Source organism: Canis lupus, chromosome 16 (genome assembly GCF_003254725.2).
Source record: "Canis lupus dingo isolate Sandy chromosome 16, ASM325472v2, whole genome shotgun sequence".
NCBI classification, from domain to species: Eukaryota; Metazoa; Chordata; class Mammalia; order Carnivora; family Canidae; genus Canis; species Canis lupus.
Window position 1 is genome coordinate 41,929,188 of NC_064258.1, and position 25,354 is coordinate 41,954,541.

The 25,354-nt window shown below is 41.5% G+C and overlaps 1 protein-coding gene and 1 pseudogene across 1 annotated transcript in view; one reads left to right on the top strand and one right to left on the bottom strand.

Annotated features, from left to right (window-relative positions):
- The first annotated feature begins 9,399 nt into the window (after nucleotides 1-9,399).
- Nucleotides 9,400-25,354, top strand: part of PDGFRL (platelet derived growth factor receptor like) — a 65,409-nt gene continuing 49,454 nt past the window's right edge. The window contains exon 1 of the mRNA XM_025469652.3: nucleotides 9,400-9,584. Within this exon, the coding sequence (XP_025325437.1) occupies nucleotides 9,530-9,584 (55 nt within the window). The 5' untranslated portion in view covers nucleotides 9,400-9,529. The remainder of the gene's footprint in view (nucleotides 9,585-25,354) is intronic.
- LOC112673868 (cell division control protein 42 homolog) lies at nucleotides 9,613-19,555 on the bottom strand (annotated as a pseudogene).

Below are 25,354 nucleotides of genomic sequence, written 5' to 3' on the forward strand. Positions count from 1 at the left end.
TGAAATAAATTGTAATACAACTTGTAATAATAGAATATGTGTATGTATCACACATACCCAGAGCATACCTTTCACATTTATCTTTTGAGAACCTTTAAAGCTCAGAAATATGGTACAATCTAAACTGAAATGATTATAACATCAAGAATATTCACCTGGCAGCCTAGGGGCTACATGGGGACTCCCAAGTCCTATTAGATAAAAGACATGTTTTCACATACCCTCAATCTGCTTGGCACGTTCTAAAAAATACCACTTGCTCCTGAAGCATACCATCCCAGGACCCACACACCTGACCACACACCTTCAACTGTCAATCTCTTCATCATTGCTTTTATCTGCAAGAAGCTCCTTTTTCAATGTTCCCTTATCAAATCATAGCCTCTAATAATTGGTGGTCCATTATGAACAACTAACACATTCTTTATAGTGTAAGAAAGAAATATTACCAACTTCAACCATCCTTAACCTCTGAGAGGAAGGAGTTCGAGCTTTCTGACATGGTTCAATGTTATTTAAAATTTCAAATCTCTTAAATTAGTTTGTTATTTTGAAATGTCTTTGTATCTATACTTAATTCCCACTGATTTTAATAAGTTGGAGGGAACACCATGTTGAATTAAAACTGTAATACCAGTTTAGCCAGCGTTGAAGACCAAGCGGAAACAGCAAAGTATTTACCAAGCAGAAGCTTAAAAGCTAATTTATCTAATTGTTGGCTGTTACCATTGTTACTAGGCTTCCATGCCCTGTGTCCGCCCTGGTACCATGTGATCCCATGAAGGCAATTAGTTGCCCAAGGAACTGCATCTGGTCTGTGGGTACAGCCGGGAACCCAGACAATAAGAATGCTATCTCCTAATGTTCTTTTTTTAAATATTTTTCTATTTATTCATGAGAGACGTAGAGAGGCAGAGACATAGGCAGAGAGAGAAGCAGGCTCCCTGTGGGGAACCCAATGCGGGACTCAATTCTAGGACCCCAGGATCATGACCTGAGCTCATAGCAGACACTCAGCCATTGAGCTATCCAGGTGCCCTATCTCCTAGTGTTCTTTAAAGAAGGCCACCAATAGGCTTCCTTTTCAGGTGAAGGGCTTAAAGCCCACTTGCCAAGAGATTGTACTGAGAAATCCCCATCTGTGTGGAAGAAGTGATTCATTTCATACCATAAAACATCTCGGGGGGAAGAAATCTCAAAGACCTACCAAAATAACCCATTATCACAGTATCTCAATTTGGCTTTTAAAGTAGGTCAAAGTAGGGGTGAAACTATCCAGAAAGAAGAATTCAATGCTGATTTACCTGAATTTTTCTAGTAAAAGCTGGATAAAGAATCCTTGTTGCTCTCTGCTAAAATGAGCAACCAAGCATATTCAGGTGGCTCAGTTGGTTAAGTATCTGACTCTTGGTTTCAGCTCTGGTCATGATCTCAGGGCAGTGAGATGGAGCCCTGGTTGGGTTCTATGCTTAGCAGAGAGTTGGCTTGGGATTCTCTCTCCCTCTACCTCTCCCTCCACTTTAACACACATGCGTGTATGCATGCTCTCTCTAAAATAAATCTTTAAATAATAAATAAATAAAACTGGAGCATCCAACATGGAGAGGAAAATAAGACAGACTGTACCACCCAGGAGTACTCTACCACTCAAGGTGGGCCCATATATCCCTAATGGAGAGCAAGCTTGTTTCTGGACTCTGGGCCCCTTAACCCATTAGTACTACACTATTGAGGAACATAAGTTCCCCAGTGGCTGAGCCTCCAGGTCTCTAAAATCTTCCCCCATCTGTGCATTGATATCTGCCATTTCTTCAAGCAAGGACCCAGGAGTTCATTGTCCTGGTAGAAATCAGACTTAAAATGCCATTGTTCTTGGAAATGAAACATTGACCTGGCACAGAGTTGTAAATGACTGATAGAAGGTACTTTTTAAAAAATGAGCATTTATGGGGACCCCTGGGTGGCTCAGCGTTATAGCACCTGCCTTCGGCCCAGGACGTGGTCCTGGAGTCCCGGGATCGAGTACCATGTCGGGCTCCCTGCATGGAGCCTGCTTCTCCCTCTGTCTGTGTCTGTGTCTCTGTCTCTCTCTCTCTCTCATAAAGAAATAAAATCTTTTTTTAAAAATGAGCATTTAGAGAAAGTAAGCAGGGAAAAATGGATAGTTGATAGTTTACCACTAAAAAGAGAAAAAGGAAAGAGAGAATGGGCATTTTAAGTCACTTACATGTTAGCCTAGAGTTGTCCCTCTCCCCCTAGCCACTTAAAGGCTCTGGTTACCAAGAGACAAGAAATACATTTTTACAGCATGCTATATCCTGGAGCTGGGAAAGTACTTGTCTTTGTTTCACCTATTTTAAGTAAACCAAATTTCTGGGATCCCCATGTGTCTCTTGATGAGTGGCTACAGGAGCATCAACAATGATTGGCATTCTATTAGATTTTCAGAGCTGTATTTAAAACCACGAAAGTTACCTCCTGCTAAAACCTTGATTTAAAAAGATATTCATCTTGGTTGTATTTCTATAGTTAGTGAAGACCAGTTTGAGGAGTGAAATGTCCTGATTTTGGACTTTTTTTTTTTCCTTCGGCTTACATAACAAATACCTGTTGCTCTATACAGGTTCAAAAGGGGAGAAAGAGTAGAGGGAGCAAAGGAGTAGGGAGATTTTTCAGGACAGGTTAGTCATAGAAAACTTATTAAGATTTATAATGAAAATGCAACATACAAAGTAACTCACAAACAAGGAAATAGTAATGGAAGTCCAGACCTTTCACTTTGGCCTTTGGTAACCTAAAGGGATTGCTGACACTGCATCCATGGGATACACATTGTGTAACAACTGGGCTTTTAAAGACAACTGAAAGCAATACCCTTCTCTAGACCTAAGTCTCCAGAAGCAGCCTATTCCCCATCCCTGATGCCACTCACTTCTCCCTTCCAGTTCTCAAGTTTCGCTTGTCCCTTCTGCTGCTCATCTTTTTTCTCCAGCTTGTCATTGTTAAGCCAGTGCTAGGGGCTGCTGTTGTAGCTCTTTAAAAACAGGCAGTAATGCACAGTCCCTCAAGTAATGCTATTTCCTCCCAAGGGTGACACTGGTTCCCTGGACACTATTTTTAAAAGGCCATTGCTGTGTTTCCAGCCTCTCTTCTTCCTACATCAGGAAGGATCTAATGGTTTGGAGAAGGTTTGGACTCCCTGATTTGTCCTGTCCCTGAGCCACTCTGTGTTTCATGATGTTGGGGGTCAGTGGATGACAAACAGTAAAGGCTGCTGTGCAAGTGAGGTGGAGGGAGCCCACAGGCAGCAGCTAATAAAGTGGGTATTGCTGGTAGTATGATCATTTATCTAAAAAACCCCCCAAATCAGTAGAAAGCTATTTGGACTCATAAGAAGTTCCATTAAGGTGATCAGATACAAGCACACAACACTTCATCATGCCTTGGGAAACCAGGCTTCATGTTGTATTTGACTTGGACCTGTAAGAAAATGCTTATTTTAATTGGCCAGTATTCCAGCAATTGTTGCAGGAAGGATGGAAAAGACCAAGGCAAACAGAGAGTCTAGTAATAAAATTCTTTCTCACTCTAGAAAAGAAGCAAATGGGTTTTTACAGTGAAATACAATCCATAAAAATACACTTTTGGCAGTTTTATTTTTCAAATTCAGTCATCTTGAGATGGTCTCATTCAAGGATAATAAGCCTGTGATTAAGCAGCTACATGTCTTAGAAAAGCCCCTATATTTCTTGTGACTTGCTCCCATCCTAACAGACTATTTGTTCCCTTGGGCTGCCATAATGAAGTAATGCAAACTCACAGCTTAAGCGATAGAAATGTATTTTCTCACAGCTCTGGAAGCTAGAAGTCTGAGATTAAGGCGTTGACAGGGTTGGTTTCTTCTGAGCTTCTGTCCTGGGTTTGTAGAAGGTTATCTTCTTGTATCTTCATGTGGTCTTCCCTCTGTGCCTGTGACTAAGAGTACCAGTGATATAGGTTGAGGACTCACCCTAATAACCGCATTTTAATTTAATTATCTCTTTAAAGACCATATTTCTAAATACAGTCACATTCTGTGATATGAATTTTGGGGGACACAGTTCAGTCCATTAACACAGACTTCAGATAAGTTTAGATGCCTAAATTTATCTAAATTGCATGTGATATAGAAGAGACTGGGGAAGTAAAATTCCAAAATCATTTTTGATGTACCAATTAACCAATTTGACAAGGCACTGGGAGAAAGTCATTTGTAATGGCAAAGCAAATAAGCAAGCAAAAATAAGAAATAAGGCTTGCTTATTATTATTGCAACCTATTAATAAGCAAGACTTACATGGAAAAAATAGAACTGTGAATTTAGCTATGTAAGTGTTTAGCTACATAGCTAAACACTCACACACACACACACACACACTCACACATACATTTAGGTAGCCAACATTTAGCTAAAGATATAGGATACAAAATAAACCTGGAAATGCAGACTTTTAATATTGTTGTAATACCAGCATTAACCTTAACCGATTATAAAGTATAATAGGGACCTAAAAGTAGACTTTCTGAATAAGTTGAAAGCTATATTATAGCATTCCTGGATGGGAAGACTCAAATTGTAAATATGACCATTCTTCCCCCAAACATAAATCGAATGTAATCATTATCAAAATACAATAACGTTTTTATGGAGATTGACAAGCTAATTCCAAACTTCATCTGGAAGAGAAAAATGTACAATGATAAGTAACAGAAGAACAATGATGGAGACCAAAACAAATGACAGAACATACTAGGTCAGTACCAATTAAAGCAGTCTGGTATTTCCATAGGTGTAAATAAAGAGATCAATAGAATAAAACAGAACAGACCCATGTGCATATGTAATTTAATACACACTAAAGGTCTATTCAAAAAGATGGAAAAAGGACCAACCGTTTAACAAATGATAACGTGACGTTGACCATCCAACTGGCAACACATAAAATTAGATTTCTAACTTGTGATACTAAAAACAGGAAAAAATTACAGATGGTTTTAAAGACCAAACATGACAACAAAATTATGGTTTTAGGTGAAAATACAAAATAGTTGGAAAACTGGAGGCAGAGAAGACCTACCTTAGGAGATACAAAACTGAGAGGCCATGAGAGACGTTACTGAAAATGTAATTGCTTAAACATTGGTTGTAACTGTTTGAAGAAAGACACGATTAAACTAAAACACCAGCAAAGGATTAGAAGAAAATATCTGCAATATGTATAACACCCAAGAGCTAAAGAGCCAGAATATATTAAGATTCTACTATTATAAGACAATAATAAAAATAACTCAATTTTCAAAAATAGGCAAACACAAGTAGCTAATAAAAATATGATAAAAAGCTAATTCTCAATAGTAACAAAAGGAATGGGAATTAAAAGAACATAATGAGGGGCATCTGGGTGGCTCAGTTTGTTAAGTGTCAGCCTTTGGCTTAGGTCATGATCCTGGGGTGTGGGGAGCCCCCCCTTCTCAGCAGGAGAGTCTGCTTCTTCTCCCTCTTCCCCTCCAATCTCCCTCCTTCGCTCATGCTCTCTTTCTTTCTCAAATAAATAATAAATTAATTTTTTTTTAAAAAAGAGCATAATGAGACCTCCCCACCCCTCCCCAGGTTGTAAATACTGAAGAGCACGACTGCGGGGGTCAAGCTGCTCCCAAGGAAAGCGGAATTGGCTGTAAACAGGGACAGCTTTGTTGAATTGGCAGTGTTCACCAAAAATATGAAAGATCATGAACTTGGCTGAATGATTTCACTTCTAGGTGTCTATCTTATAGAATTTTCATGAGCATCAAGATATTTTGATCACAATAGTTACTGCAGCATTTTTTGTAAAAGAGTTTTTTAAACAACCAAACTAGCTATCAACAGAACAACTACTAAGCCATGGTGCATCTTGCCTATGGACTATTTCATAGCTAGTAGGAAGTAGGGGTCATGAAAAGGTGTTTTTACTTTTATCATGTTCTGTCATATATAATTCCGTGGAGGTTTAAAATATTTTTAAGTGGGTTAATTGAGTAATTTGGGGGAGGAGAGGTTCTTTAAATAAAAGAAAACATATGTGGAGCAACTGAGTGCAGCTCTTCATTAACGCCAATTCTCTTCCTATGTGGTGCCATCTGGTCTCTCTTCTTTGTCAACACCACGTAGGGGCTGATGGGAAGAGCTCCTGAGTGATTCTGGACTCTCCTCGTGTCTGAATGAAGATTGATGCTCAACCTTCATTTCAGTCTGCATGAGGTTTTTTTTTAAACAATTCATTATAATTTTAGCTTTGTTCTTCAATGGCTGCTTTTATGGCAGCCATCTACTCTGCAGGCTCCTACAAAAGGAGGAGCAGAGTGTGTGTCTGCTGTCCCCGTGGAATGGTGTGCAATTCCACTCATCTGGTTCCCTTGCCATCTTGTACAACATTGAGGCAAGTCACAACTCATTTGCCTCTAGTCTCAGGAGCTTAAGAGGGACAATTTCATGGCATCTCCAGTTTATAGGTCAGGCAGGCCCTGTTTGACAGCTTTTATCCGTAGTGATTTCAGCCCTTCATTTTAACCAGTAGAGCGAGGGGTTAGATCTGCAGATTTGGAAGTCAGGCAAAACCTGTGTTATGATTCAGCTATAAGTTTACCTTTGGGCACTCTCATCTATAACATGGGGACGATACTAACGATACAGCCTACCTTATAGGCTTGTTGATTGGATGAACAAGAAATGGATGCTAAGGGTGCATCACATTGCCTGGAACACACTAAGTTCCTAACAAATAATTCTTTCTTTCCAGAAACCGGTGGTGGAATACAAAATTTAGTAAGATGCACTTCCCTGCCTTCGCACTCATAGAATAGTGTAGGAGAAAGGAGCATAACAGATTCACAGCTAAATTCTGCCTTTTGTTCTAAGTGCTGTGATAGAAAATTTCATTATCTGAGAAGTGCTAAGCCCAGCTGGGAGGAGGCAAGGTCTGAGCCAAGTCTTGGAGGGCAAGCGAGGCCAGGATTTAGGGTGTGGTGAGAGGGCAGGCAGGTGGTATAACAGGGGAGGGGGTTATGGGGTGCAGTAAACCCACAGGATGACTAGGGGGTGGGCGAGGGCAGTGTGCTGTTGCTATGGAGGGCATGACAGAGTGGCACCTGGTGACTGTGTGGAATTGGGGAGAGGAGGTGTGGGTGGAACCCAAGCTCCAACATAGAGTAAGAGGTGAGGTTGTCAACTTCATGGAGTCAGAATGAAAAGGGATCTCAGTGGGGGCAGACCAGGCAGATTTAGCACAACTGTGTGTGCTCCATGACTGAGAAGCACCCCATTACGGTGGTTCAAGTGTTTGTCTTCAGGCTAGTAAACACTCCATGAAAGAGCAAGGATGGCTCCATCTTCATAAGAAACACCTGGTAAACACATGTTGCACTAATCCTCTCCTTTACCAAGGAGAGAGCCCAAATCCTGAAAGGTTGAGGGAATTGAGGGCTTGTGGTGGTACCAGGACCTGAACCTTGGTCTCCCATGTTCCCAGGCAACAGTTCTCTCCACTACACCAGAGCTGGGGACGGGAAGCCTTGGTTCCTCTGGCGTGAAGTGGCTGATAAGTACTGGTTTGTGTTCAGCTTGTTTTATTCAGTGTTGAGGGAGAAGCTCCTTTCCTGTCATTTTGAATTAAGCTCACTTTAAGAGTAATGTTTGAATGAAGGGGCTAGGAGTCCAGACCCTGCTCCTCACCTGGGGGAATGTATCTGCATGCCTGTACCTGCAAGCTGCTTTGGCCATGAGTCTGCAAGCTCAGAAACCTATGACCCTCTCTGCCAAGACCCACATGAAGGCCTAACTCCTCCACCGCACCACAGCCCCCAGACATTGCCCCAGTCTCCTTCCCACACTCCTCCCACAGTGAAGCTACCCTTCCAGCCTGGCCAGCCTGTGCCACCCGGCCAAGTCGTGCTTTGTGCCTCAGCCCATGCTCTCCTGACTACTGGCCAAGCAATTGGTAAGGACCCACTCCTGACCCCTCCAATCCCTCCTTTACTTTCCAGAGTCAAGCCCTAGCCTGCGACTTCCTCCAACTTCACTTTCTTTTTTCTTTTCTTTCTTTTCACTGATTTCTTACCTCTGTGAACTTCACTACTAATAGCCTACATCACACCATTTAGCTTTTAATTATATTTTGGTTTGCAAAACTATCTCCTTTTCCTTATTTTTAAAGATTTTATTTACTCATGAGAGACAGAGAGAGAGAGAGAGGCAGAGACACATGCAGAGGGAGAAGCAGTTTCCATGCAGGGAGGCTGACATGGGACTCGATTCCGGGTCTCCAGGATCACACCCTGGGCTGAAAGTGGCGCTAAACTGCTGAGCCACCAGGGCTGCCCTCTCCTTTTCCTTTTAATCACCACCTCCTCATGGTTCTATCGAATACAGAAGGGTCCATGCAGCACCATTTAACCTGTCTGGGTTTCCTAACCTGCAGGAGCTGGGCAAGTTTGCTAGAACTGAGGACCCTCCTGAGAGAACACAGATAGTACCTTGAAAAGAAACCCAGAGTCTGATTTGGACTCAGAAGGAAAGATGTGTTTGTACATGTTGGGGACCGGGGGGCCCTGATGGTGTTACTTGGAACTGCTTTCTGGCACAGTCCCTCCTCACACCTGAGTGTCACACAGGGCAGTGGGATTTCTTTCTTCCTTTCTTTTCTTTCTTTCTTTTCTTTCTTTTCATTCTTTTCTTTCTTTCTTTTCTTTCCTTTCTTTTTTAGGGGGGACTTCTGAATAAAAAGGACCAAGTCATTTCTCCAAACATGTGTGTGCTGGGGTCCTGAGGAAGCAGCTGGCCTGCGTGGGTCCCTCTGCTGGAAGGCCAGCCTCCCCCTCTGGGAGCCCCAGAGTTCTAGCATCCCCGTGGCCGTGGCCGGGGAGATGCCGGGGTCCAGCAGGAACAGAGCCGGGTGCAGAGCCCATCTCTGGCCACACACACAGGAACAGTAAGAAACAGCTGAGGGCCACGGCCTTGCTAGTGAGCGCGAAAAAATCGAAATATTTCGAGGGCGCTTTCCACAGAGCATTACGGCTCTGCCCGAGCGACAGGGGGGAAGAGCGCTGGTGATAGTAGGACAATTACGGCTACATACGACCCCATCGGGACCTGCAGGGCTTACACTGAGCCTCGCCAACGTTTTGAACTCGGTAAAACCCTCAGGGGGAGAAATTCAAGGGGGGACGGGCCGTCCCCGCCGTCCTGTTCTCTGCGCACCAAAGCGCCTCTCCCCGCTGGCCCGCCAGGGGGCAGGAGAGGTCACGGTACAGGTTTTTTTTTTTTTTTTTTTTTTTTTTTAAAGAAAGAGAAAGACCAGAAAAACTAAAGTTTTCCCCCAAACTGGTTTCCACTTCATGAAACCGAATCCTCCGGCTGCGGCGCCCGCCCCGCCCCGCCCCGCCCCTCGCCCGCCGCCCCCCCTGCGCCCCTGCCCGGGCCCTGCGCCTCTGCCCGCGCGCCGCGGCCCCCAAGATGAACGTGTGGCTGCTGCTCGGTCTTCTGCTCGTGCACGAAGCGCTGGAGGATGGTGAGCGACCCCGGGGGGGCGGGGGGGGCTACCCAGCTTGTGCCCGCACTGAGCCCGGCTCCCCAACCAGGATGCTCCCGCGGCCAAGTCCTCCAGCCAGCTCTTCCCGGAACTTTTGACCCTGCCCTGTGCACCTGCCTCTTCCTAACCTCCCTCTCTCCACCTCCCCGGGGCTCCCCTGGGCGGCGACCCCGACCCCGACCCTGGGGGTCCCCACTAGGGCCGCCCCCGCGCTCCCGGAAAGCCCTTGGCGGGCCGAGCGAGCATCCCCCGCAGCGCCTGGGCCCGCCGCGAGTGTCAACGTGTCCTGGGAGGCGGCGGCGGGAGCGGGGCTCGCCTCCACCCTGCGCGGGTGGCCTCCCCGGGGCTCCTTCCGAGGGCGGGTGCCACCCAAGCAAGCCGTCGCCGATGCTTTGGCAAGATTTGAAGCCTCCTCCTCCTCCTCCCTCCTCCTCCCAGCTGCAGTCTTTGATTTGTTTCCTATACCACCTTGGGCTTCAATCCTGCAAGATCTACCTAAATCTCGGACCAGATATTCTATGTATTAAACCCCAAAATGAATCAAAACCCTGCAACTGTTAACCCCTCTTAACTGATTGGGGAAAGATGAAGAAAATAATGCATTTTTGTGCAGCATATGGGCGCCCTTGTGCCTCTTTACTTTTTTGAATGTGTGCTTGTCCTGGGTCCATCCTGTTGTTTAGACTCACAACCGCAGGCTCAGGCTTTGGGTGTGTGTATGTGTGTGTGTTGTTCTTGTATCTATATTTTTATATATGACTTTAGCATTTGTTTGGTTCCCCCTCTTTTTATCCAAACAATGTTATTTATTTGTACAGTACATTTGGCGCCTGGGTACATCTTGGTATTCTGGAACCTCCCTTGGAATTCCTCAGCTACAGCCACGATTTTTGCTTAGTTTTGCTTGAAAGCCGCTTCTGCTGTTATGCAATCTCACTCTGGAACCACCTCAACCTGGCTCACATTTTATCCACTATTCCATCCTGAGCAGTTCCTGTATTTCCCGTGAAACTGGAAGCATTCGTACCCCCCCCCCCAAAACCACATTCTAGTTAGCAAAGTCCAAAATGGTCATGGAGTTTGAAGCTGAGGTGAGGACACTCCAGCCTGGAGACTTGCTGAATCAAGTGTAGGCAGTCCTTCTGCACCAGGAGCAACAGGCACCCTTTCTCCAGAGAGGAGTTGGCATGAGGTCACATTATAAAATGCTCTGTTAAAAGGCTCCTGGCAGGTCCTGGTATATGACTGCTCAAATGAGAGAAATGCAGATTCTGATATCTTTTTTTTTTCTTTCTTTCTTTTTTTTTTTTTTTTACTAAGGCAGGAGATAGCCAGACAAAATAACTTCAAATAGCTCACTCACTTGGCTGTACAGTTCACCCAAGATACCTCCCTCCAAGCATCAGGAGGCAGGTTCACCCACTGCCTCCCGGATCTTTCCTAGCCAATATGTGTCCAGACCCTGAGGATGATTACAAACATCTGCTTAAATCAATTAGCATCCATTTAAGTCAAATGTAATTTATACCAGCAATAAACCTTTGAGACAATCAGAGAAAACTGAGCACAAACGATATCTTATGAGAAATAATTGATACATTTTAGGTGTGATAATAATACCGTGGCTTTGTTTTCAGAAGTATAGGTATACTAGTTATCAAGAAAATATTGAATATATAATTAGAAAAGTATATCTGCTTCATTAAATTACATAACGGTTTTCCTAAACCCATTAAGAATGTTTGTTTTTGTTTTGTTTCTATTTTGAGTTAACATGCTGCTGGCTGGGCCAGGAACAGGCCAACGAGAGAGGCATATACAGAAGCCCTTCCAGCACCAATCTCCGATGGGCAGGCTGGAATATGCTACACCCTGTCCACCCCAAAACACACACTGCATGCATAAGGCCCATGACTCAGCTCATCCTTTTGTTGAGGTTTTTGTTTTTCTGATCATTTCTAGAAAAAAATCTTCTAATAGTAAAAGACTTCCCTGCAAGCACATATTGGTTCTATATCTCTTCTAAGTCAGTGAGGTTTGCCTTGCCTAAACCTAAAATGCTTTATTTACATTTTTAGAACTAGTGTTATTTCTTCTCGTGAAGAGCAGGAGGCAGGAGGGCACGTACTACTCAGGTGGCGTGAAAGTGAGGCATGAAAACAGTTAATAAACAGCCCAAGATCCCACTTAGAGGCAGGCATGACTTATAGCACAGGATTGTCAGCATTTGTATAGGAATAGGTACCACTGTGTTCTTCATGGGGTGCTGCTATTTTTACATAAAAATGTAGAAAACCACAAGCATTTACCAATTTTTCATTATTTACTTAAATAGTTTTAATATATAATATTTATTTACTAAATACATTAAAATGGATTTGTTACTGTTTTGCTGAATTTATCCCAGACCTTTGGTCAAGCTAATGTGATCTTCAGTCTAACGTGGGCTTATTTGGTATCCTGGGAAAGGTTCTCTCTCTGGGAGGACTGCAGAGATTTGTTGTGATGTGAGGGCAAAGCAGTCAGATGTCTAAGGGGTAGAGAAGGAAACACGGCCAGTGATTTTTCAACCAGGACTCTGCAGCATTTTTGTGTCTCAATGTATTCCTTGGAAAAGGAGTGTAAAAATTAGTCCAGAAATCCTTATAATGAAAAAAGAATTGTGAAAATTCTCATCATTTATGGGTGCAAATAATGTTTCTAAGCATGTGGGATCTTGGCTCCTATGTTTGAGATACAAAATAATTTTTGATCTTAAGAGCCAAAAATGAGAAAAATTTGAGGGTAACACAGAGAGACAGGGCAGCGTGCCGGCCAGAGGACTGAGTCCCGAGGATTAATGGACTTCCCTGGACAGGGTTGAAAAGCCCTGACTTTGTGATGCCCGTAATCTAGTGGAGAGGACAGACAGTAGACAAGATGAAATATCAAGAAGTGCTAAGAGGCATGAAGAATCAATAGCCAGGATGTATTAGTTTCCTATGGCCACTGATACAAAGTACCACAAACCAGGTGGCTTAGGACAACGGACATTCACTCTTGCCCAGCTTAGAGATCAGAAATCAGAAATCTATGTGTCAGCAGGATGATGCTGCCTCTGCAACACTGGTGGCTTCTTGCCTCTTCCTGGCTTTTGCTGGTGGCTTATCTGTCCTTGGTGCTCCTGGGCTTCCAGCTATACCACCCCAATGGTCACTTCTGTTGCCACATGGTGGTCTGTCTTCCCCCATTTGTCTTTGCCTTCACATGGCATTTTCCTCTCTCTCTCTCTCTCTGCTCTCTCTCTCTCTCTCTCTCAAGATTTATTTATTTGAGAGCAAGTAAGCAGGGGGAAGGGGCAGAGGGAGATAATCTTGAAGCAACATCCCCTTACCTCCCCACAACCCCACTGAGCACGGACCCCTACCTGCGGCTTGATCTCACAATCCTGAGATCATGACCTGAGCCATATCAAGAGTCAGATGCTTAACCCACTGAGCCACCCGGGCACCCCATGTGTCTTTTTTTATAAGGACAGCAGCACATTGGATGGGAGCCTACCTGGTGACTTCATCTTAACTTGGATACAACTGCCGAGATCTATTTCCAAAAAGGTCACACTCAGCTGTACCAGGGGGGTAGGACTTGTGCCCTTTTGGTGGGCACAATTCAATGTGTAACACGGGGTACGAGGATGGAAGGAGCACAGAGGGGAGTGAGAACTTGATTTGGACAGCAGAGTCAGATGCCTGCCTGGAGAGAGCAAGCATGTGCACAGCAGGTGTCACGAAGAGCCAAGGGCACAGGCTGGGGGTGGATGGGAGGTGGGAGGGGCAGCGGCTTCCAGGCAGTCCCGGGCTCAGGGCTGCCAAAGGACCCTTAGGTGGGAGACAGGAAATGGCAAAGCCTAGTAGGCACAGGAAGACTTAGGGCTTTATTCTACACTGCAGGGTCTTGAGCAGAGGAGTGCCCATGATGCGATTGATGTTTTCAAAGGTAGGAGCTCTAGGGAGGAAGTTGGGAGCTTACCCAGGGAATAATTTTAATAGTTTCTGTGCAAAATGGCTTGGTGAGCGCAGCCGCAGTGGATGTAGGCCGTACTTCCTCCAGACAAGGTTCTGCTTCTATTAAGCCAAAAGGATTTGCTGCTGGATTGGATGTGGCCTAGGAGAGAAAGGAAAGAACGATGTGGGACTCTGAGGTTTTTATCCTGAGCAGCTGGGTGAATAGAGTTGTTATCTATGGGTAAAGAGACGCTGGGGAAGGAGCCAGCCTGAAGGGGCATCCAGAGGTCAGTTTGGACACGTTCAATTTGAGATGCCTACTAGCTTTCCAAGTGGCAGTGCTGAGTAAGTGGCAGACTGTTCAGATCTGGGGTTTAGAGGCAAAGTCAGGACAGGACAAGGCAGCGGCTCTCAGCATATAAATACTGCTCTTACAGGGGGGCTGTGTGAGGCCACTTAAGAGAATGAGTGTCATAAATGATTGAGGTGAGTTGCAAGGATTAAGCCCTTGGGACTCAGGTCAGGCAGGAAAGGAAGATGAGGAAAGGATGCTGAACAGAATTGTCAGCAATGGAGGTAAAAATAAAACAAGCCCCAAGAGAGAGCTCTGTGTATTAGGAGGCAGGAAAATAGAGTGCTTCAAGAAGACAGTGATCATTTCATAACACATACAAATAGCAAATCATTATGTTGAACACCTGAAACTAATATATCAATTATTTTTTTAAAAAAGAGCACAATCTACTCTGTTCTAATGGATATAATAATGTTTCAAAGTAGTTTTTGTTATTGAAATATTAACATACAGTATTACAGTATTACATTGATTTCATGGGTACAACATAGTGATCCAACATTTATATCCTTTATGAAATGCTCACCACCATGACTATAGTTACCGCACAAAGTCATTACAATATTATTGACTATATTCCCTAGGCTGTACTTTATATCCCCGGGACTTACTTATTTTATAACTAGAAGCTTGTACCTCATATTCTTCTTCACCTATTTCACCTGTTCCCTGCCCCCACCCGCCCACCCCGGTGTTAGTAACCTGTAGATTATTTCTTGTATCTATGAGTCTGCTTATGTTTTGTTTTAGTTGTTCATTTGTTTTTTAGATTCCACATATAAGTGAAATCTTACAGAATTTTTCTGTCTGATATATTTTGCTTAGTATAATACCCCCTAGGTCCATCCATTTTGTCACAAATGGCAAAATTTCATTTTTTTGTGGCTGAGTACTATTCCGTTGTGTATGTATAACACAGCTTTATCCACTCATCTATCAGAGGACACTTTGGTTTTGCTTCCATATCTTGAGGCTGTTATAAATAATGCTTCAATGGATGTAGAAGTGTATATATATTTTAGGATTTAGTGTTTTAATTTTCTTCAGATAAATGCTCAGAAGTGGAATTGTAGCATCATATAGTATTTCTATTTTTAATATTTTGAGGAACTCACATATTGTTTTCAATAGTGGCTGCACCAATTTACATTTCTACCAGTGGTGCAGGAGGGTTCATTTTCCTCCACATTGTCGCCAATGCTTGTTGTTTCTTATATTGTTGATTTTAGCCATTCTGACAGGTGTGAGGTGATAGCTCACTGTGGTTGTGATTGGTATTTACCTGATGGTTAGTGATGCTGAACAGCTTTTCATGTGTTTGTTGGCCATCTGTATGTCATCTTTGGAAAAATGTCTATTCAGGTTCGGTGCCCATTTTCTAATCAGACTGGTTTTGTGGTGTTGAGTTGCACAACATCTTTATATATTTTGAATATTAATCCTTTTTTTAAATTTTTATTTATTTATTTGTTCGTTTGAGACGGGGTGGGGGGGCACAGGCAGAGGGAGAAGCAGGCTCCATGCAGGGATCCTGATGTGGGACTCAATCCTGTGTCTCCAGGATCACACTCTGGGCTGAAGGCTGCACTAAACCGCTGAGCCACTGGGGCTGCCCTTAATCCTTTTTTAGATACATCATTTGCAAATATCTTCTCCTATTCAGCAGATTGTCTTTGGTTTCCTTCGCTGTGCAAACCTTTTCAGTTTGATGTAGTCTCAATTGTTTGTTTTTTCATTTGTTGCCTTTGCCTATAGAGAGATCAAAAAAATATATTGGTAAGACTAATGTTTAATAAGTTACTGCCTATGTTTTCTTGTATGGTTTCAGGTCTTACATTTAGGTATTTCATCCATTCTGATTTTACATAATGATTTGTATATTGATTTTTGTAAATGGTGTAAGAAAGTGACCCAGTTTTATTCTTTTGCATGTAGCTCTCCAGTTTTCCCAACACTATTGTAGAGACTGTTTTTTCCCCCTTATATATTCTTACTCCCTTGTCATAGATTAATTGACCATAGAAGGGTTTACTGCTGGATTCTTTATTATGTTCCATGGAGCTGTATGTCTGTTTTTGCACCAGTACCACACTGTTTTGATTATTGTAGCTTTGTTGTGTACTTGTAATCTGGGAGCATGATACCTGAAGCTTTGTTCTTCTTTCTCAAGATTGCTTTAACGAGGTCTCTTGTGGTTCCATACAAATTTTAGAATTATTTGTTCTAGTTCTGTGAAAAATGCCATTGATATTTTGATAGGGATAGTATTGAATCTGTAAATTGCTTTGGGTAATATAGACATTTTAGGAATATAAACTCTTATAATCCATGAGCATTTCTTATAATCCATGATCCATTTCTTTATGTCATCTTCATTTTCTTTCATCAGTGTCAGTTTTCAGAATAGATCTTTCACCTTCTTGGTTAAATTTATTCTTAAATATTTTATTCTTGGTGAGGCAAATATAAATGAGATTGTTTTCTTAATTTACTTTCAGCTAGTTTATTATTAGTGTTACAGAAACACAACAAATGTCTGTATGTTAATATTGTATCCTGCAAACAAGTAAATAATCTCTTTTGTCTGAAATAAGTATTGTTACCCCAGGTCTTTTTTTTAAATCTCCATTTGCATGGATACTCTTTTTCTACCCTTTCACTTTTGGTCTATATGTGTGTCTTTAGTACTGAACTGAGTCTCTTATAGTAAGCATAGAGGTGGGTCTTGTTGTTTATATGTTCACTCACCCTATGTCTTTTGATTGGAGCATTTATCAACATTTAAAGTAATTACTGACAGATATATACTTATTCATTGTTTTCTGGTTGCTTTTATAGTTCCTTCATCTCTTGCTCTCTTTTGTGATTCGATGACCTTCTTTAGTGCTATGTTTAGAAATCTTTGTTTTCGTTTTTTTTTTTTTTGTAAAACTATTATAGGTTTTTGGTTTCTGGTTACTATGAGGTTAATATAAAACATGCTATGTAGATAGCAATCTATTTTAAGTTAATGATTGCTTAAGTCTGAACACATTCTATAAGCACTACACTACATTTTTACCTTCTCCATGTTTTATGTATGTGACATCATATTACATTATTTTTTGTGTGTATCCATTAAATAATTATTGTAGATATAGTTGATTTTACTACTTTTGTCGTTTAACCTTCCCACTAGCTTCATAGGTGTTTTTGATCTACTCCCTTTACATTTGCTTTTATTGGTGAGAGTTTTTTCTTTCACGATTTTCTTCTTCCACTTATGGCTTTTTCATTTCCTCTTAAAGTCCTTTTAATGTTTCCTGTAAGGCCAATTTAGAGGTAATGAACTCTTTTAACTTTTGTTTGGGAAACTTTCTCTCTTTTTCAGTTTTGAATGATAATCTTGTGGGGTAGAGTATTCTTGATTGCAGTTTTTTCAGTCCGCATTTGGAATATATTGTACCACTCCCTTCTGGCCTGTGGGGTTTCTGCTCAAAAACCATCTAATAGTCTTTTGGGTGTTCCCTTGTACACAACTAGTTGCTTTTCTCTTGCTGCTTTCAAGTTTCTCTCTTTATCTTTAATTTTTGACATTCAATTACAATTGAATTGAATGTCTTGGTATGGACATCTTTGTGTTTTCTGTTTTTGAAGGGTTTTTTTGTTTAATACATCTGAAAAGAATGCATATACAAAGAATTAAGACATGAGAAAGTATTGGTTCAACACTAATGAATCTACAAGAAATAGGATTTGGGGAAGGGGAAGAAGATTACCTAAATATTTTTTAAAATTGGAAACTGTGACAAAAATAAGTGAATAAAATCCCTATTAACGCTTATGAAGAGTCTTCATAAGACTCCATAATTTTTTTATTAAACTAGAGAGCCTTAACTAGCTACTCTAGGGTTCCTAATATGCAAAACAGAAAAAAGGGGATTCCCCTAACTGGTCCCCATGCTGTTAAATGTTCTCCTCACCCCTACTCCCCAGCTTATTCATGAAACAGGTCTCCATCCTCCCAACTTAAAAGAGGATGTGTACCATCCCCTAGACATCTGTCTCCTAGCGCCACCTCTCACATTTCTTCGATTTACCAGGTCTTCAGTTGTATTCTAGGAACACCATATCATACACTATTAAGCTGGACATCTATGCTAAGCATATAAGACAATGACAGGGAAAAAATGTTTTTTAATTACATACTCAATCCATTTGATGTATTTCAAAAGATGCAATACTTTTCTTCATTTATCAATGAAAGAAGTTAGAAATTAACTTCAAAAAAAAAATTCAGCAAATGGCAAACAAATTTCCTTGAAAATCACAGTCACATATATAGTGCATCCTAGAAAAGAGAAGGGGCAAGACAGGTTCCACCCACTTTCATGAGTTTCATCAAATACTGGACCTACCCAAGGGTGGAGAGAAAAGGCAACTTTCAAAAAGGAATATGTTATTAAATGAGGCATTTACTACTCCTTCCTAAGAGCACTAGGTGGGGAACAAGTTTTCTAAACTAGATCTAGGAAGTGGAATGTGGAATCAATCCATTCTCCTCCCCTTATGGGCTGTCCAATGGTTAATTAATTTAAAAAACATGACTAAATAAAAACAAACCCCCCCACACACACTCCCTGCACCACCAACCCACCCCTGCAAAAAAAAAAAAAAAAAAGGGAAAAAAAAACCCCTAAATGTCCCAGATCATTCTCCAGAGTGAATGGAGCCCAGCAGCAGCTTCAACAACCCAAATTAGTCTGTTACAGAATCATCACAAGCATGCCTTGCTTTTAAACAACAAAAAAAATTTTTTTGAAACAACAGAATAACTAGTAGTAATCACTTTTCTGACAATACACAATTACTCAAATTAACTAGTACTGAGAGGGGGAAGGGGACCATACCTATGGGCCTTGTCTCACATGAATGTGGGTGGGTAGGTGCAGGGCATTTGTCATTATTGCAAAAACAAATTTTAATCTTTAATCTTTAGTTTGATTTAACACTGCTTTTAGTACAATGCTGACACCAGCTGTGTGGAAAGGGCTCTGGAGAGATGTTCATAGTAGCACACACCTGTGGCTTTCTTTGGCTCTAGAGGCTCCAGGGCAGCCAATATTGCTTCATCAAATACATTCTTTAGGCCTTTTGGTACTAGTGCAGAACACTCCACATACTTGATCGCCTTCAGGTCACAGGCCAGCTTTTCAGCAGTCTCTGGAGTGATAGGCTTCTGCTTGTTCTTGGCAAGTTTCTCAGTAGTAGAGGGGTCACCTCGCAGATCAATTTGGGTCCCAACAAGCAAGAAAGGAGTCTTTGGACAGTGGTGAGTTATCTCAGGCACCCACTTTTCCCTCACATTTTCAAATGAGGATGGAGAGACCACTGAAAAACAGACTAGAAATACATCTCTTTGTGGATAACTCAGCAGTCATAATCTATCATAATCCTCTTGCCTGCAGTATCAAAAAGTCCAAGGGCATATGGCTCTCCACCAATCATAACCATGACTACATAGTTGTCAAAAATAGTTGGTACATACTCTGAGGGAAATTTGTTTGTCATGTCAGGAGACATGTTTTACCAATGGCACCATCACCCACAACAATGTACTTAATTGTCTCCATTGTTGAAACAATTTTGTATCCACTTTAAATATCTCAAATTCGATGATGACCTCAGCTTCTCCCGGTAAGGACATCTTTGGGTTCATCTTATTTGGGGCTTTCTGTGCTTCTTGAATTTGAATGCCTGTTTCCATCCCAAGGTTAGGAATGTTTTTGGCCATTATATATATATTTTAAAGATTTTATTTATTTATTCATGAGACACACACACACACACACAGGCAGAGACACAGGCAGAGGGAGAAGTAGGCCCCATGCAGGGAGCCTAATGTGGGCCCAATCCCAGGACTCCAGGATCAGGCCCTGGGCTAAAGGCAGGCACTAAGCCGCTGAGCCACCCAGGGATTCCATTGGCCATTATTTTCCAAATAAATTTTCTGTCCTTTTGTCTCTATTCCTTCTGGAAACTCTATAATGCAAATGTTAGTATGCTTAATCTTGTCCTAGAGGTTCCTTAAGCTATTCTCATTTTTTAAAATCTTGTGTTATTTCCAGTACCCTGTCTTCCATATCACTGATCCATTTTTCTGCATTTTCTTATCTGCTATTGATTCCCTTTAGTGTTTTTTTATTTCAGTTATTATATGCTTCATCTCTGATTGATTCTTTTTAATATTTTCTCTCTTTGTTGCAGTTCCCACTGTATTCATCCATTCTTTCCCTGAGTCCAGTGAGCATCTTTATGACCATGACTTTTACCTCTTTAGCAATAGATTGCTTATATATCCATTCTGTTTAATTCTCTATAAGGCTTTGTCTTATTCTTTGTTTGGAACATATTCCTCTGTCTCCTCCTTCTCTGACTCTCTGTGTTTCTATGTTTTAGGTAGATTAGTATATCTTCCAGTCTTGAAGAACATAGTGTCATGTAAATGGCATTCTGTGGGGCCTGGAAGTGCAGTCCTTCTGGGTTGCCAGAATCAGACATTCCAGGGTCACCTTGTGAGGGCTGCATATGCCTTCCTGCTGTGGCTGGGCCACAGCTGCTGTGGGCACACTCTTGGGTGAGACTGGTCATGGGGAGCCACTTTGGGGTTGCACTGGCCCCGGAAGAGGCCAGCGACCTAGTGCAAGTTGGGCAGGAGCTATCAAAGTAATATCTTTATCCTGTAATAGAAGTATTTATTCTTAGAAATACTTTAAGTAAATGATACTTTAAGAAATGGCAGGAGGGTATTTTGGAGTAGGGTTCTCAAAGGGAGTAAGGAAAGGAAAGCCTCTCATTTTTACATTTTCATTTCCCAGTTTGTCATTTCTTTCCCACCTTCTCAGAGTTGTTCTTGTATTTTTGTGAGGTATTTCATGAAGAAACAAAAAATTGGAGTAGGGCATGTTCATCAGTTTATATAACTTGCTGGGGAACCCTGAGCTATTCAATAAATTTATAGTGTGGTTATTTTCATGCTACCCTCACATTAGATCAGATCTTCACCCTTAACCGTCCATGAGGAAAAAAAAGGCAAACAGCTACAGATCTTTGTATTAATGATTGTATTCGTATCGAGTCCTCATCTGAGCAGCTGTTAGTGATTCTGCTAGTGAATTTGGCTTTTTTTCTTTCTTAACTCATGCAACGTAATTCTCATCTACAGAATTAGGATAATGGTCAGGTCACCTTTGTTAAAGGTTTGATTGGAATCCTCAGTACTGAAGAATTACAATCTTTTGTCCTGCTTACTTCTTGTTTTATAACATTTATTCTTCTTTCTTTCTTTCTTTCTTTTCCTTTCCTTTTATTTTTTTGGCAGGCTTTTGACCAGTGTCTCTTCACTTAGGGATTCTAATGAATGCCTGGAAAAGCATAACCAGTCCTTCCAGGAAGGTTGTACTCTTCTCCCTGGCATCATGTTCTGTTTGATTTGGAACTTCTTGTCAAAGCCTGGGGCATGTCACACAAAGAAACCACTTAGACAAGGGTACTACACATGAGGTTTGTGAAGAAAAAAAAGAAGCAAAGAAACTGTTACAATATGCTAATCTTTAAGTGAATCAAAAGACAATAGCATGAATTGGAGAAGACTCTAGACTTGGCATCCAAGGGTCTGTTTCTTCACTAGCTTCTTAGTAACCTGGGATGAGCTACTTGGCATCTGTGATCTCAATTATTTCCCGTAAATTAGGAAGAAGAATAACTGCTTTACTGCCATCACAAGTTTATCATGGAGATCACCATGAAACATTATCATGAGACAATCACAAAACAGTAAGCAGCACTTAATTAGCACTTACTTAAATGGGTCTGACACTATTCTCAGCATTTTAAATGTATTAACTCATTTAATTCCCACAACAGTCAATGAGATGGTCATTATTACCATATAATTCTCAATTTACAGATGAGCAAACTGAGAGGATAGATAACTTCCCAATGTCACACAACTACTAAGTGGCAGCTAGGTCCTGAAGTCAATAATATTTAATGATTTGTGAATTTTGCCACCTATTTCTCTGTAAAATATACTATACTGCTATAGTCTCAAAAATGCAATGGTAATGGGCTTTCGTTTATCTATAATACAATTTTTTAGTCCTTTGGAAAATAATTTACATAGTTAGGTAGAAAAGTCATATTCCTTAAGAAGTTAGACATGGAATTTGGGAATCACTCAATTTCAGGTCTGTCTGGGTATCTGTGGGACCAGTAGGCTGGCTCTACTAATTTAGTGTCATTGTTATCAAACCGTGGATCCATTCCATTTTCAGGCAGCTGGACAAACTATACAGGTAGACGTGTTGATAGGTCTATTTGGTGAACAAGTCAGATTACTTTGCAGGGATAATACCACATATTTGGATGCATAATATCCAAAATTAAGTAATCTAATGTTCCTGAGTAGCAGAGTCCCACAGGATCTGAGAGCTTAGAAGTCAGGTGAGTTGCACTGGTTGTCTAAATTCCGTAGGATTTACAGACAGTTGTGGTCATTTCTGATAGCTTGGATTCCTGTTACATGATAAAGAAAACACGTCAAATTAGACTTCAACCCAGAGGTCCATGAATCCCATAGGCACAGTGTGATCAAAATGCCTGTGGGGCACAGATGATGGACATTATAATGGTACACTTTAATTTTCTGCCTTGAGTAAAGTACTGTGACTTTGACTCTATTGCAAACTTAAGGCTTCTGTTCACAATAGATGTTGCTGGATTAGTGTATTCATGTTCATCTGACATGTTCCCAATGATTACAGTGCTTCTCCTTCTGGAAGGTTGGGGAAATATGTGCATGTGTGCCACTGCCCACCCTCCTCTGTCCTTAGAACTTCAAGGGTAAATAAGCCAAATGTGCAGGATCAGGAGAAATCTTGGCAAACAGCAGATTCAATGGCAGGCACTGGGGACTCACCTTGGAGACTGGTGCTCAAGAACACGATTCTGTTCCCTGGAAGAACTGAGAAAGTTCAGCAGGGCCCGTGACCCAGAGCAGCCAGAGTAGAGGAAGAATGGGAAATAATAAGGGACTCAGGCCTAGGAAAAGAAGGATCCCAACTGAACCTGAAGTGGTAGAAAAGAGCAGGGCTCAAGGAGCAAGGCATACAAGAAGGCAGCATGTTGAGGTGTTGATGTTGATTGATACTGGGTTCAGAGTGAGATTAGTTCCAGACTCTGGGCTCAGCTGAACTAAAAGTGGAATCTGAATGGCTCCTATTTCAAAGGACAAAGGGCAACATGCAAAAGAAGCCAAATTTATCAGTACACAGTTGAGTCCAGATCAAGTGAACTTTTAGTATATAAGAGTATGTATGGTTCCATGAAATGCTCCCAAACTGCACACACCTGTAACTAGCCCAGATCAAGAGAGAGTGTTCCTGGAATCTCTCCCCATATCCCCTCCTGGTCATCTCACCCATCCAAGGAAAATTACTACCTGACTTCTAACCTCAGGATTCACATATGAAATTTCTAGAAATTGAGTTTCTGATATTTAACAATCAGGAAATCTACATTTCTACCATCCTTTGAGGCATCAGGTCCAGCAACAGCAGGTCATGGCCTTATCAGGCCCACTTGGTTTACTTTGGCCACCTACCTGGTCCACTGGTATAAGAGTTTGCAACACTTACTTTTTTCCATTTTTTTATCCTAATTTCAGTATCTTTGTACTTTTAACCATGCTAAATCTGAAGTATACCACTTATTAGATAAATACATACATCAAAAAGGAAAAGATTTTCTCCTGATTTGTCACTTCTCCCCATTTTATACAAATGCCCTGTAATTCCCTCAATTGGCCAAGATTTGTGTGGCTATCTATTCAAAATATATACAGGATATTTATCTACATATAGTGAAATAAGCACTTGGGAGAAGAGTCAGAAGACCTGAATTCTACTCTCACATTCTGCCACTAACCAACTGTGTGCAACTTACTTAACTTTTCAGTATCTTCTTAATTTTTTAAGTCTACAACATGAGAATTTTACCTAAATGGCCTCTCAGGACCCTATAAGTTTGGACATTTTGTAATTTTGTGGGTATATAATGAGGTTGCCCTTGAGTTCATGCAGACAGATGGGCAAACTGAAACTGCATGGTCTTCTTTTCATTGTTCTTGCTGGATGGACACAAGTCCATGGCTGTACAGGCATGTCGGACATTTCAGGTTTCTGGAGCCCAGAGGCATACTAAGGGAAGGGAAGTGGAAGCGATCTTCCCTGGGTGCAGGCAATAGGGTGAACTCTCTATAGAGAAAGGAAATACAGTAATAAAATGGACCCAAAGTAGGTCAGCTTTTTATCACCCTTTGCCAGCAATTATCAGCAATGTTGGTGATAAAATAATCCCCCAAATCCCCAAATATTTTGTGGGCTAAGTTCTAAACCATTGCTACAGTTACTGTTGAGCTTTTAATAACTTATGTGGAAGCCTTAAATGAGCACAGGTTTGGGACACCTGGGTGGCTCAGTCAGTTACGCCAACTCAGTTTTGGCTCACATCATGATCATGGTCTAGGGATGGAGCCCCCTGTTGGGTTCCTCATTCAGCAGGGAGTCTGCTTAAGATTCTGGGATCCCTGGGTGGCGCAGCGGTTTGGCGCCTGCCTTTGGCCCAGGGCGGGATCCTGGAGACCCGGGATCGAATCCCACATCGGGCTCCCGGTGCATGGAGCCTGCTTCTCCCTCTGCCTGTGTCTCTGCCTCATTCTCTCTCTCTCTCTCTGTGACTATCACAAATAAATAAAAATTAAAAAAAAAATAAAAATAAAAAATAAAAAAGATTCTCTCCTTCTGGCCCTCCCCTCACTCGTGTGCGTGCACGCTCTCTCTCTAAATTCTTTAAAAATTTTAAATTAAAAATTAAAACAATTATAAATGAGCACAAGTTTAGGTCCTATTCTTTCCTAAGCTTTGTATGCTGTGTGGATGTTGTCCACTCAGATACACCCAGACTCTGCTGTGCACACTCATTTGGGAGACAGTTCATAGTGGTTTGGCCTATTCTGAGTGTGCTTGTGGTGTAGTTTGTGTCTGCGCTCCCTGGAGGCTACCTATTTCTGCATTTAAACAGTAAATTCAGAATGAGCAATGATAGCCCTGACACTGCAAGGACAGGAAACAGCCTTGAGTAGCTTTGATGCTTCCATTCTCTGTGACCCCTTAGAGACTGTGAGACAGGGTGAATTACAGGAATAGTCTTGTTGTTTGGTAAGTGCAAGTTTTAGTTCATATGTGCAGTATTTTGCTAAATTTGAATAAAATCTTTGAAGCTGAAATGTATTCCCTCTCAGTGACTCATTGTTTTGCAACTAAAGAATGAATTGAGAAAATAAAGATTATTCCTGAAAATAATTTTCATGG